The 15139-nt window shown below is 43.0% G+C and overlaps 1 protein-coding gene across 1 annotated transcript in view; it reads right to left on the reverse strand.

Annotated features, from left to right (window-relative positions):
* Nucleotides 1-1458: 1458 nt before the first annotated feature.
* LOC119910013 (ankyrin repeat domain-containing protein 6-like) overlaps nucleotides 1459-15139 on the reverse strand; it is a 39109-nt gene continuing 25428 nt past the window's right edge. The window contains exons 9-11 of the mRNA XM_038728350.1: nucleotides 4790-5084; nucleotides 2661-3031; nucleotides 1459-1851 (exon numbers count right to left, since the gene is read on the reverse strand). Coding sequence (XP_038584278.1) covers nucleotides 1666-1851; nucleotides 2661-3031; nucleotides 4790-5084 — 852 coding nt within the window. The 3' untranslated portion in view covers nucleotides 1459-1665. The remainder of the gene's footprint in view (nucleotides 1852-2660; nucleotides 3032-4789; nucleotides 5085-15139) is intronic.

Raw genomic sequence — 15139 nt, forward strand, 5'->3', positions numbered from 1 at the left:
AGGGGACCCCCCCCACCCCCACCCCCAGTGCACAGAGTAAAGCAATAGTACATATTACTGGCTTGAGAGCTCTGGTGCTTGGCAGCATAAAATGACCAGCTGTGCCTGGAGGGCCTTTAATTAGGTTTCCATCGCGCTCTGACAGAGTCAATGGAGCATTGATTTGATTTTCCCTTCAGGAGCTTCGGCTGTGGTTGCTGAGGCCAAATGCCAGATGTCACACCAGGATCATTGGCTTACACAACCAATGGCTGCTTCATCAGGAGCTCTACCCATGGCCTGACTAACAGCTGCGCAACTAGGCTGGGACTGTCTAGTCCCTCTGTTTGTTGACACCAGACCTCAACTGCTTGCGCACCTCCAACTCGTCAGAGAGGTATCCACCTCCTTTCACTGTGCCCTGCTGTTCGAGTCATATCGTCAGATCACGGTTGCTCACAGAATGATGGATTTATTTTTGAAATGGTTGCCTGACTTATTTCTTAATTAAAACGAAAATAGTTGTTTTGCTGTTCCCAGAATTCTGTGATCCGTAGTATTAGCACACTTGCTGTTCGGCAGTGCTTTCCACCAGTAACCACAAGTGGCGCCAAACCAACCTGAAAAGGTAACTTCAACATACATCCGGTTTACATGCTGTTAAGCTGCAGTTCAGCTGAACCTCTTCTTTTTCTTCTTTTGACACACAATTCAGGCAAGCATGCAGCTGTATTTTAAAATCCAAAAAGTTCCAGTTTATCTGAGTCTAGGGTTCATGAAGATCTGGGGCTTAGCCCTGAAATCTTTAAATGAGTCTGGGTTCATACAATGTAGTGATGTATGACTAAACTATTATTATTCTTATTATTACTATTATATTATTACTTCAGATACAGTTAACTGTCACTAAATAACTCTTGCCCCATTTAACATATGCAACACAGCTACACTAAACAAAGTATAAACTTGCCAGTAATCTGAATAAAATGCCATTTTATTTGTTGTTGATTAAAGGCGACGTCTTATGGAACAATAAATTCAATAAGAAAAATCTTTTTTTTAACTATTAGAATTAGTGACATCAGCATCTGCCAAATTTTATGGCAGACGTAACAAAATTCTCTGTCCAGTGGTGAACAAATAATCTATTTAAGCTATTTAATGACCAGTTATGGGTTATCAATAAGCTCACCCAGTAGAGCATGGGTTTGAATCCCTCCCCCTTGCACTTGAAGAACTGAGGCTGGGCTGAGGTGATAGACCTCCCTGGCTCTCCAAAGGGTCCACCTGTGGTTTTACATTTACCTTGCTTCTTGCACATTACAACACCCTCACACACATGCATCCATCATCCTGTCCTGACACAACTGAAACCACTGATGTTCATACCACATACTTTAATAATTTTACTTTGACACAATTCTTAATTTGGATTATTTTGGGTTAAATAAACATATTTTCTTAAATGCTCCCACGGTGTCTCCCTTTTGTTGTGGTCGTCTGAGACAGGTCATAACATTACTAAAATACATTTACAAATAACATGTATATTACATAGTACATATAACATCTGTTTGTCATTTTTATTTGTTTATTAGGTTGTCTTTACATTAAGACTTTGACTTTCATTTTGTGTTTTTGCTGTCTGCTGTCTCCCTCCAACATTAGTCAATGTCACAGGGTGCATCAGCTTTCTGCATTTTCATTGGTCTTCAGCCTCTGAAGTTCCTCCTCCAGTGTTTTTATTCGCTGCAGCAGCTCCTTCGTGTCCTGCTGGGCTCTGAGCTCCGTCTGCTGCTCCACCTCTACAATCTTCCTCTCGTACCAAAGCTCCAACTGAGTCGACACAGTCTCAAAGTAACGCTGAGTCACCTGACAGGAAGGCAACAACAGACTTAAAGTTTTAGGATCAGCTTGAATTCAGATTTTTTTGTGCATTTTTGTGAGGTTAGCATAAAGACTGGGAGCATGCGGGAAACTGTTTCTCCCCAAAGTTGAAAAACTTATGTAACAGAACCTGGAGGTAATTAGCTTAGCTTAGCATTACTTTAAGTGTGTAAGCCTCTACTTGTTAACACACTTAACACACAGAAATGAGATTGATATTGATCTACTCATCTCACTCTCACAGAAAATGAGAAAAATGTCTTCCCAAAATGTTGAACTATTCCTTTCGTATTCTTCTTCTCGTATTTCTGTCTATCATAGTTCTGGCCAGCCTTTCCATCAGTTACAAAAATTGCATTCACAAAGTTAATTGCTGAAATCACTACGACAAAGTCTGGAAAAATGATCAGACAGATTGTAAACACATCAAAACTTTCCCCAGATTATCTACACCACTTTATTCAGAGATCAACTATACCAGGTACAGTGGGTCATAGCTGAAGCAGAAGGTGGGTCTGTAAACTGTGATGGACGTTTACAACAGACAGTTTGAATAATAAGTTCTCATTGTCTGACTGCATCTTTACTTTGTTTTTAGAGATGTCTCCAGCTATTAATTTTGTAAGTACAACTTTACTTATGAAAATGATGGAAATGATGGCCAGAAAGGAATTATCTTCTATGGCTTAAAGAAAAGCACATTTTGGAGCATGTTTGCTTGATTGACAGGTCCAGTCCAAGCCTGTCACTGCTTGCTGTGGTGGCCGATTCATCTCACCCATTATTACACTCACCGCCATAGCATGCAGATTGTTCCTCTCCTGGGTGAATGTGGGCTTAGTGCGATGGTTGATAAAGAACTCCAGTGTTCTAGTGCCCTCAGAGTGTATCTCTGCATGCCTGCAGGCACTCTTCAGCTCTCCAAACTGTTTCTTGCATTGTCTGTCGTAGATGTGTTCCCGATGTCGGAACAGTGTGGTTCTGTGGTTGTGGATGCTGGGCTGGCTGCTGCTGCTTGAGAAGCCCTCCCCACACTGTGGCACCACTGCTGCTATCAAGCTGTCCTGCACTCCTGGGGGCTGCCGGAGAGGGTCAACAGAGCCTAGCAGGAGGCATGAGGTGTGGTTGGCAGGCAGAGGAAACAGAACTGTGTTCTTATAGTCATCTGAAAGGAGCAGTGTGGGTTTAGAGAAGGAAAAAATCAGTTAATGAGGCTCTAACATTAACAGATCTTAGGTTTACATGAGTTTAGGAATTTGATTGGCAAGGACAAAAAAGCAAAGCAAAGGAAAATATACACAGCACAGAACAAAAGGCTGTGGTTGCGGTGGTCAAGTGGTTTGGGGATCCTCCCATAAGCAAAAGTTGTTTGACTAAAAACAAAGCATTTTCACATGATTTTAGACAATTACCATAATGATATTTACAGAATACAGGTTGTAGTTTTCCACATTACACTCAGACTTATAGTGAAGGGATGTAAACTGGGATGTTCTCAGTGGTGAAGCCTCTAACCAGCTGTTCTTTATCAATGTTCTTATAGGTTCTTTTTCATTGTTTTTTTTTAATTATCATTTTAAATGATAATTTAAATAGTGTTGATGTATATTTGTTTCTAGAGCAGAAAAATACAAACTCAATAATATCTCACTGAGACTAATCTAAACTGTCAGTTAAATAAATCATATTCTGGACAGCAGAGTCTCTCTCTGGCTGTGTGTGTATGTGTGTGTGTGTGTGTGTGTGTGTGTGTGTGTGTGACACAGAGGACATAAACCGTGTGCCCCAAATGACACGAAAGCATAGCAACAGTTTTTTTCTGGCGTTAGTGCTGTGGTAAAATGCTCAGAATGCTAGGGAAAACTCCATCCCAGGCCACCCTGTTCAAACAAACCACCAGACAGCTAATTTTAGAGACTGTCTGTGTTGAGTTTGTTGATGTAATGGGTGTAAGTAGGTATAGATTTGGCCAGCATGTTCATCTGGGCAGAAAGTTATTCACATTACAAAATGCAAACATTTGGGACTGACCAACAAGTAGACACAAAAAAGGATCAAAAAACTTCACACACATCTTCAGTGAGCTTGAACATAAGCTACAACAATCAAAATAAGTGTAATGCAAAAAAAAAAAGCACTACTATACAGAAAAACCTCAAATGATAACAATGTTGTAACAATGTCACTGGTGTCCATAAAGCAAACAGCACAAAAATAAACAAATCTATCTGTCAATAATTCCAACTGTTCACATGAGTAGCGCAGTGCAACCCCATGGATCCAAGCAAGTACGTAGGTGGAGAGTTGCTGTCTGAAAAGCCCTTGAGACGCACCTGCTGTGCAAATTCTCCTGCTTGTTATATTGTTTTATAACTTGCTGTATTTTTGCTGCCACTGATCAAGTTCACAATTAATGGTAAGCCAAAATGGCTCTCAGGCCACAGGGAAAACTCCCGGTGCTCCCAGTGGTCAGTCCGCCAGTGGTTGCAGTGATAGCATCTATAAATCATTGCTGAATGTCCCTTTAAAATGGTATAGATCAGAGGTGGCCAAATGTTTTTGATTCTGGGGCATATACAGAAAAATATAATAAGTCACAGGCCAAATTCACTCACTATCTTCCATATTTTCGGTTCCACCATGTCTAATCAACTGAGGTAAATGTTTTTATTGACTAGTAATCCATCATTGTAGGCCAAATTAAGAATTGCAGTGAGAGGGCTTGCTAGTAGTTGTTCAGGATGACAGTGACACCTAATGCTTAAACTAGGATATGTAATGTACATACAGTGCAATTTATTAGAAATAAACTCAAGCCATATTCTAGTTTATTTTTAAAACTTCACTGTGGGCAGTGGGCCACAGTTGCCCAGGTAGTAGTTTGCAACCCTGGTCTATACTGACTGCTTTGTAGAAGACATACCTGGTGACCTGTCCAGTTTTATTTCAAAGTATGTCCCACTTCCCATCTGCTCCTGATCTGGCCCTCCCAGACTGTGGGTTGATTTAGATGGCAGGATGTTGACGTAGGTAGCCAGTGAAGTGCTGCTGTCTCCAGAAACCAACAGGGGGAGTGATTCCAGGTCAGTGTCTGCCACAGACTGCTCCATAGACGGTGAGGGGAGGAGTTTGTAATACTGGGGTTTGGCTGGGAAGTGGACGTCCATATCTTTCACTAGGGACATACACCAACTCTTCAATTCATGACTCACTGCTGCCTGCTTGAGATAAGAAACAAAACTGCTGTATGATCAAACCTTTCCTTAATTAGGGCACATACTGTATGCACTGGACCATAACAAAGTGTTTCTCAAATTTATGTGGTAAAGATTAGTCTCTCTCTGGGGTGCAAAACATGACAAAAATACATTCTGATGTAAACATCCATTTCTGACTCTTTTCTTACTATACTCACTTTATTCTCAGAATTTCTGACTTTATTCTTGGAATTGTACGATTAAGTACATATGTCGTTATTTACTGTGTTTTTAATTTCCAGATTGGTCTCCTGTGGGTGGCAACTATGACATAACGTCTCTTCTTGCATAAATCTCAATTGTTTTTATTTAATCTGAGAATTCTGACTTATATCACACCACAATTTCTGGCTTTACATTTACAATTCTCAAATTAATCTCAGTGAAAACCTGAGTCAAGCAATTTTGTAACGATTTTGGAACTTTCTGTCATGAAAATGAACATTTTGTTTCTACATATAATCTAAAGATGTATCCTTGGTGTTTGACATAATTACCAAAAAGAGTAGATTTATTTTGTTGCAGTGTGTCATCAATTGAGGTTGTTCAGCAGGTGTCAATATTTCCTATAAGTTTTAAGACTATCTTAAGACTATAAAATTAAATTTTCCACTTTGGTGGAACGCCAATTCCTCTCAAGTTTCCGCAAATTTGTGTGTTTCAGTATTATACCATGGAGCTAACTGTCTTTGTTTTATAATTTTCTTTTTTAGAGGGGCTACAGAGTCCAGTGTCATTCGCAGCGAGCCTGCAGCACTATCAACAAGATAATCGATTTGGGAGGGACTGAAATTAGCATAGGAGTCCTCCGTTACTTTGTGACTTCATGATGAATTTAGAGCTCAGAATCAGAACCAGAATCAGCTTTATTGCCAGGTATGTGTACACATACGAGGAATTTGACTCAGGATTGTACATTGCTCACGATGTGCTTACTATTACAGAAATACAAAATCACAATAAAATAATAAAATAATAAAAATAAAATAAAATCAGACACAGACTTCAGTGTAGACAACACAAATAAACACTATGAACAAAAACAATATTGACATATTGACAAACAGTGCAGTGAGCAGAGTGCAAAGGATGCAGGAGTATGTACACAGTGCAATGAAGCATACATTACATTTTACATTTATATTTACTCATTTTGCAGACGCTTTTATCCAAAGCGACTTACATTTGAGGAACAACATACAATCATTAACACAGCATAAAATAAAGCACGAGATCTACAACTGACAATACATATTAATAAAAGCAGCAATAAATACAAGTAAGTGCTAATGGCACATATCGCATCAATGGGGTAAATACCTAGGGAAGGAAGTTAGAGTTAACAAAAAGTGCAATCAATACAAGATAATTGTAAGGGATAGAAGAAGAAGAGCACAGGAAGTGCATGTTAAATGTTAGGAGTTAGAGGTGTTACAAGAGGGGAGAGTTCTCGGAAGAGATGAGGTTTCAAGAGCTTCTTGAAGTTAGAGAGGGACGCCTCTGCTCTGATGGCATGTGGTAGCTAGTTCCACCATCGTGGTGTCACAGACACCACAGGCGGCGTTCATTGGAGGAACGTAGAAGGACCCTGTAGTCACTCTGTATGCAAGCATTAGTGACTTGAATCTGATTCTGGAGGCCATGGGTAGCCAGTGGGTGTCACACAGCAATGGAGTGACATGGGTTGATCAAAAACCAGACGCGCTGCTACGTTCTGAACCATTTGTAGGGGTTTCACCACATAAGCTGGAGGAGGGCATTGCAATAGTCAAGGCGAGAGGTAACCATGGCCTGTACCAGAAGCTGGGTGGGATATTGAGTAAGGTAGGGCCTGATTTTTCTGATGGTGTATAGAGCAAAGCGGCACAACCGAGAGACAGCAGCAACATGGTCTGAAAAGGACAACTGGTCATCAATCATGACACCACCCTGGTTGGAGTGATGGTTGAGGAGCCAATTTGTAGATTGCTTTGCTGGAATGACCAAGAGTACAGTCTTAGAGAGGTTTAGTTGAAGGTGGCAAGCCTTCATCCATGCAGATATGTCCGAGAGACAGTCTGTGAGTCGCGCTGAGACAGTGGGGTCGTCTGGCAGGAAGGATAGATAGAGTTGCGTATCGTCTGTGTAGCAGTGGTAAGAGAAGCCGTGCGAGCAAATGATCAGCCCCAGTGAGGTGGTGTAAATTGAGATGAGAAGGGGCCCTAGCACTGAGCCTTGGGGTACCCCTGTGGAGAGGCAGTGGGAGGAGGATAATTGTCCTTGCCACAAAACATTGTAGGAACGCCCCGAGAGGTAGGATTCGACCACAGGAGTGCTTTACCTGAGATAGGAGGATCATGTGATTGACTGGGTCAAAGGCAGCTGATAGGTCAAGCAGGATAAGAACCGAGGATTGGGCTGCAGCTTTAGCTGACCTTAGGGCTTCTGTTACAGACAGAAGAGCCGTTTCAGTAGAGTGGGCACTCTTAAAACCAGACTGATATGGATCTAGGAGGTCATTCCGTGAGAGGAATTCTGAGACCTGTTTGAAGACTGCCTATTTGATAGTTTTGGATAAAAATGGTAGAAGAGAAACTGGCCAATAGTTCTCGATTTGAGTTGGGTCGAGTGAGGGCTGAAGCCAGAGAAGTATTTATCACATGAGTGATTGCCAGGACCACAGTAGGAGATATGGCTTGGAGGAAATTCGTAAGAATCGGGTCCAGTGGGCATGTAGTGGGACAGCTATGGGTCAGGAGTTCTGATACTTCATTCTCCGTGAGAGGATTTGACAGATTTAGAGAATAGGCTAGTTATAGCCACCACTTTGCCTGTGAAGAAGGCAGCAAAGGTATCAGCAGACAAGTTTGTGGGTGGAGGAGGATTTAGTAGCAAGTGGAAAATAATTTTCTTGAGTCAGTGGCACTGCTTATTGAACGCAGTTTTGGCAGCACTGATGCTTGTTGAGAAGGAGGATAGGAGCAGTTGGTAGCCCTTAAGGTCAGCAGGGTCAGTACGGAGCCCACAGATGGTATCAGTTAGCCATGGGTGGGACTGTTTGGGCGGGCAGGCTTGGTGGATAGAGGGCACAGGCTATTCAGGCACGAGCACAGAGTAGAGCAAAGAGATTGTGTGGAATCATTGACCTTGAGTGAGGAAAATGTGTTGAAGGAAGGTAGAGCAGATGCTACCAATGTAAATGTAAATGCTCCGTATTTGTATAGTGCCTTTCTAGTCTTTTCGACCACTCAAAGCGCTTTTACACTACATCTGCATTCACCATTCACACACATTCATTCACTGAGTTTAAGTGCTCAAACAGAAACTAACATTCACACACATTCATACACTGGCGGAACAGTATCTTGCCCAAGGACATGACATGCAGCCTGGGGGAGCCAGGGATTGGCCAACCCGCTCTACCTCCTGAGCCACAGCCACCCCCTACCACTGAGGCAAAGTGAGTGGGAGACAGGTTCTGGAGATTGCGGCGGTGTGAGATCAACGGTGCTGGAACAATGGGCTGTTCCTGTAGGCATACCGTGAACTGAATGAAAAAGTGGTCAGACATGTGTAGAGGAGTGACAGTTAGGCACTCGGTGGGACAGTTTCAGACAAGAACAAGGTCAAGCACCTTGCCAGCTTTGTGGGTCAAGGGGCTGAGAACCCGAGTTAGAGGACTGAATCAGAGACAGGAAGTCTGTTGAGTTTGATTTGTCCAAGTGAATGTTCATGTCACCAAGGACAAGTAACGGACAGTCATGATCTGGAATTGAAGACAGCGTTGTGTCTAGCTCGTCCACAAAGTTACCCACTTGTCCCGGTGGACAGTAGATGACAATCACAGAGACATTTACCAGAGCGGACACCAAGACAGCATGATATCCGAAGGAGTCATATTGATTCGGGGGTAGCAGGTGTGCAAATTTCCATTTGTTGGAAATTAAGAGCCCAGTGAAAAAGTAATTGTTGGACAGCGCAGCGGAGGTAGCGATGTTTTCTGGTTTTATCCAAGCCTCAGTGAGTGCCAGTAGCCCAAGAGATAATGCGTTAGCATAAGTAGTGATAAATTCAGTTTTGTTGACAGCAGACTGGCAGTTCCATGACCAAAAGATCTGCCGCCCTCTGTTTCACCGAATCCTCGCTCACCACGCACATCCCGGATAGCGCACTTTTCCTGATGGGATTTAATCTCTTCCGGGCAGATTGCTTAACGGAGCTCACGCGAAAAACAAGGGGAGGAGGACTCTATCTCTACATAAATGAAGGTTGGTGCACAGATGTCACAGTGCTGAAGAAATCATGCAGCCCTCACTTAGAGACATTATTCATAAACTGTAAATCTTTTTATTCACCGCGGGTTTTCCTCGTTAGTTCTGGCCGCTGTTTACATTCCACCTCAGGCCTGTGTTAGTGAGGCGTTACTACACCTGGGTGACCAGATAACCAACATGGAGAAAAACCACCCAGACTCCCTGCTCATTGTTCTCGGGGACTTCAACAGAGCAAACCTCAGCCATGAACTTCCAAAGTACAGACAGCATATTAAGTGTCTCACCAGGAACACTAACATACTGGACCACTGCTACACTACATTAAAGGACACCTATCATTCTGTCCTATCGCTGGAGGCAGGGAAGTCGGCCATGACCCTGCGAGGGATTGTGGCGGCGATTAAGGCAGTTTGCGTTGGTGATTCCACACTGAAAGAGCAGGAATGTTCCCTTATTTCCTGGTTTCTCCGAGGCTCTCAGAGGCTCTCAGAGGCTGGCGGTTTGTAAGACCAGACCATCAGTCCCTCTTTGGGATTTGGAAGTGGTCCTCAGGGCACTTCAGCAATCCCCCTTTGAGCCTCTTGGGTCTGCTGATCTGAAATGGCTCTCCCTCAAAACTGTATTCCTCTTGGCTATAACCTCAGCCAGAAGGATAGGTGAGCTCCATGCACTGTCGGTTCACGACCAGTGCTGCAGGTTCCTGCCTGATGGGTCAGGCGTAGTCCTTCACCCCAATCTAGCTTTCCTGCCTAAGCTTTGGTCTGAATTCCATCTGACCCAGTCGGTTGAGCTACGGTCACCAAGATCCACAGGTTAGAAGTGAATGTGGAAGTGAATGGACTATGTGGGAATGACACTACTTTACTGTGGACCCAAAACAGTGGACAAGAGCTTGCTAACACACGGCTAATTAGCACCAACAACACTACCAAGAAGCAGGAGGCCTGTGTACTGGGTAATAAATCTGAAAGTGGGAGTCCTCCCTGGAACGGTCTTGGTGCAAAGCCTAAGAGTAAATCATTTCCTTGGGAAGTGGGAGGTAGAACCCAGCTCCCTGAGATTTGTGATGCATTATCATGCAGGCAGAGCGCCTCTTCAACCCCTGTTCTTAGTAGGACAGCCGTGGACAGCTGCGAAAGGGAGAGTTAGCAACAAACCTCCCCAACAACCGAGTGTGCAACAGCAGAACAGATTTTCACCACTATTGCAGGACCCTGGATCTCCGTCTGATGACCTGGATAATATCCTATCCTCACACAGAAGGGTAAGGACTGAGAGTAAATCAGAAAGGCTGCAGGGAAATCTAACAACTGGGCCTCAAACTCTGATTGTGGGTGACTCTGCTGTAAATGATGTAAGAAGCATGTGCAGTAAGAACACCAAAATACTGACTTGGCAGAAAGAATCATGCATATCATTGCAGATCTACTACAAATTGTCAACATGTCTCTTCTCTCAGGTTTTTTCCCACAGGCCCTGAAAACTGCAGTCATTAAGCCACTCTTAAAAAAGAGCAATCTAGACAGATCCCTAATGAGCAATTATAGGCCAATATCAAATCTCCCATTTTTAAGTAAAATCATTGAAAAAGCTGTTTCAACAGCTTTGTGCTTTCTTGGCACTAAATAACTGTTTTGATGTCTTCCAATCAGGATTTCGACCAAACCACAGCACTGAGACAGCTCTTGTTAAGGTATTCAATGACATCCATTCACTGTCAGTGGCTGCATTCGACACGGTTGACCACAACATATTATTAGAAAGACTTGAAAACTGGGTTGGACTTTCTGGCACAGTACTAAACTGGTTTGAATCCTACTTAAAGGACAGGGACTACTTTGTGTCTATAGGTAATTACACAAAAGCTAACAAAAATGACGTGGAGTTCCCCAAGGCTCCATTCTAGGGCCTCTTTTGTTTGTTACTTGTGGTTCCTAGAGTCTCCAAAAGTAGACTTGGAGCCAGAGCGTTCAGCTATCAAGCTCCTCTACTGTGGAACCAGGTTCCAGTTTGGGTTCAGGAGGCAGACACCATCTCCACATTGAAGAGTAGGCTTAAGACTTTCCTCTTTGATAAAGCTTATAGTTAGGGCTGGCTCAGGTGAGTCCTCAACCATCCCTTAGTTATGCTGCTATAGGCCTAGACTGCCGGGGGATTTCCTAGGATGCACTGAGCTCCTCTCTCCTCTACTTTCTCTCCCTCTGTATGCAACCTCATCCCATTATTGCATGTTACTAACACACCTTCTCCCCTTTCTGGTAGTCTTGTGCTTTCTCGTCCCTCTCCTCTCTCCTCCTATCACTCCCTGCAGGTGTTTCTGGCTCTGGAGCTGTGGAGTCTGGATCTGTGGCTGCGGGTCACCTGCTGCCCCCGTGTTCCTGCTCGACACCCTCTGCTGCAACGACTATTGTTACAAGTCCTAATGTGAATATAATCATTAACATTACGACTGTTACCATTAACATTACTATAAATATCTGTACCATTTTTCATTTAGTCTATAGCAACATCACCTTTACTGTCTGTACCTCTGTGTGTATATTGTGTTGGCTGCCTCCTCTCTCTCTCTCTCTCTCTCTCTCTCTCACACACACCCCAACCGGTCGAGGCATCTCTCTCTCACTCTCTCTCTCTCTCACCCACCCTGAGCCATGGTTCTGCTCGAGGTTTCTGCCTCTTAAAAGGAAGTTTTTCCTTGCCTCTGTCGCCTAATGCTTGCACTTGGTGGGAATTGTTGGGCTTCTGTAAATAACATCATAGAGCACGGTCTAGACCTGCTCTTTTATGAAAAGCGCTGTGAGATAACTGTTGTTGTGATTTGGCGCTATATAAATAAAATTGAATTGAATTGAATTAACATTTACATGCTTCCACTAGGCTCAGATTATGAAAAACAACAAAATATGTTACCATAATTATGCAGATGACACACAGATTTACATAACGATATCACCAGGGGACTATGATCCCATACAAGCGGTGAGTAACTGTATTGAGCAGGTCAACGATTGGATGTGCCAGAATTTTCTTCAATTAAACATGGATAAAACTGAAGTTATTGTTTTTGGATCCAAGGAAGAACGTTTGAAAGTCAGTGACTTCAATCTGTAATGTTAAGAACCACAAATCAAACCAGAAATCTTGGTGAAGTCATGGACTCAGAACTGAAACTAAGGGGCCACATTAAGACAATTACAAAGTCAGCCTACTATCACCTGAAGAATATATCAAGGATTAAAGGACTTATGTCTCAGCAAGACCTGGAAAAACTTATCCATGCATTTATCTTCAGTCGACACGACTACTGTAACGGTGTCTTTACAGGGCTCCCTAAGAAATCCATCAGACAGCTGCAGCTGATTCAGAACGCAGCTGCTTGAGTCCTCACTAAGACTAGAAAAGTGGATCACATCACTCCAGTTCTGAGGTCTTTACATTGGCTTGCTGTATGTAAAAGAATTGACTTCAAAATCCTGCTGTTAGTTTATAGAGCACCAAATGGTTTAGGGCCAAAATACATTTCTGATTCGTTATGAACCACCCAGACCTCTCAGGTCTCTGGGACAGGTCTGCTTTCTGTCCCCAGAGTCAAAACTAAACAAGGAGAAGCAGCGTTCAGTTATTATGCTCCATATATCTGGAATAAACTCCCAGATAACTGCAGGTCTGCTGAAACTGTCAGTTCTTTTAAATTAAGACTTAAGACTTTTCTTTTTACCATTGCTTTTAATTAAATATTTACCCGGTGAGAAATGAGTAGGTAATTGAGTGAAAAAATAATGACAGTGAGATTGAACGGAGTGAAGGAAGTGGTCTTAAATCTCGTGCCTGAGATTTGCAGGACCCTCTGTCCACCTGTAAACATGCAGGTGGGTCCAGAGTATAACTGGATCAAAGTTTCAGTGGACCCAAAGATTGCTATGGACCCAAGTACAGACTAGCTAGAGAGATCAGATTAAGTCTACTTCTCTGTCTTTTCAAAAGAGTTACAAAAAATTGTAACTCAGTTATTTGCTCAACCCCTCAGCCTGTTTTTAGTTTTCGTTTAACTCTTTTAAGCCTGATTGTACACTTCACTGTAACTTTTACTGTCCTGTTTTACCCTGTTTATTATTATAAATTTTTTTTTTCTATTTCACCAAAATTATATTTTAATGTGTATTTATTAAATTTCCTTATGTTGCTTTTATGTTTAATGAAAAGCACTTTGAATCGCCTTGTTGAAATGTGCTATACAAAAAACTTGCCTTGCCTTGCCGGTCAGAGCACTGGGTGAATATGTCTGGCGCACTCGGGCCCTCAGGAAGACGGACCAGCTCTTCATTTGCTTTGAGTCCAGGCACCAGAACAGGCCTAACAGGTCAAAATCGAGGCTGTCCCACTGGGTTGTGGACGCTATTCAGCAGGCGTAAGTGTTTTCGGGGGTGCCTGTCCTGTCGGGGTGCGAGCACACTCAACCTGTGGCATTGCTACCTCATGGGCCTTGTGGCGAGGAGCCTCCCTTGCGGCCATATGTGAAGCAGCCACATGGTCTTCTCAGTCCACTTTCACCAGATTCTACTGTCTGAATGTGGCAGCGAGTGAGTGCTGGGCGCATCTCCTCTATGAATGACAAAAAGCCTCGGCTGCGTGGTCATTACACTGGTTGTCGTCTCTGGGGTCAGCTTTGCGCCTTGTGGGCTGACTTGATTGGCCTACATGCATTCCTTGGGGCAGTCTTGCATCTTGCGGACCCTCTGCTTCTTAGGCTTGGCGTGTAAATAGTGTATATTTGTAAATAGTTTGTTTGTTTCACTATATGGGCTTGGGTAGCACAGTCTCCTCACGGGGTGTTCCCCCGTACATATGGAATATGTAACGGAGGAGGGATGGTCTCGACACGATAGAGAACGGATGGTTACGTTGGTTCTCTGAGTGGAGAGACTATCTCTCCAACTGCAGGCCGCTCGGAGACGGTTCCGAACTATCAGTGATCAAACTATCAGTGATTTCACACCGGCGCAGGTGCTTTATAGGTCAACTATGGGGCATGGCCGGGCAAGCCAGTGTGTCTTAGAGAGGTTTCCATGTACCTGACCTCAGGGGATCATATAAATATGGAATATGTAACGGTGGAGAGAGAGAAGGATGGTTACAACGTAACCTACTGTTTAATGCCAATGAAATGTTCCAGTCTTTGTAATAGGGTATGATGGTCAGTGGTCTCAAATGCAGCACTAAGATCTAATAAAACATGGTGGTAGGAGCTGTAGGGATTATTGATGATTATATACACTTACCATTGAATGTCCTGTTTTATTGAGTTTCCTACTACGTTGTAAAGGTGAATCTAACACATTTAACTGGTATTTTGGTAGAGCAGCAAAACATGCTACTAACACACAAGCCCCGGAAACGGAAATGAGTCAATAGCCTTACTGCAGCACGTGAGGCACTGGTAGTACTGTTCCTACATGATAGATAAGGAACTTTTTCGGATCACCACATCATCAACACATTTGCTGATGTATGATGTCACTGATGATGTATATTCCATCCAGTAAGTTACTTTACTGTAATTTATATTTTTAAAACTTTATTATGTGGTTCATGTTAGTTACGGCAACTGAGACTGCAGAAGAAGCTGTGTACCCGAGTATCGGTAAACGTCAACTTAATGTTACAACGCAAACAACACCCGATCCATGTCAATGTAGCTGGCTTGCATCAATATTGGCTAGTATAAACAAACCATTACACATTTGCTTTGTACCGTTACATCCT

The sequence above is a fragment of the Micropterus salmoides genome, unplaced genomic scaffold (genome assembly GCF_014851395.1).
Source record: "Micropterus salmoides isolate LMB-PRFRI ecotype aquatic unplaced genomic scaffold, ASM1485139v1 Ms_hic_scaffold_19, whole genome shotgun sequence".
NCBI classification, from domain to species: Eukaryota; Metazoa; Chordata; class Actinopteri; order Centrarchiformes; family Centrarchidae; genus Micropterus; species Micropterus salmoides.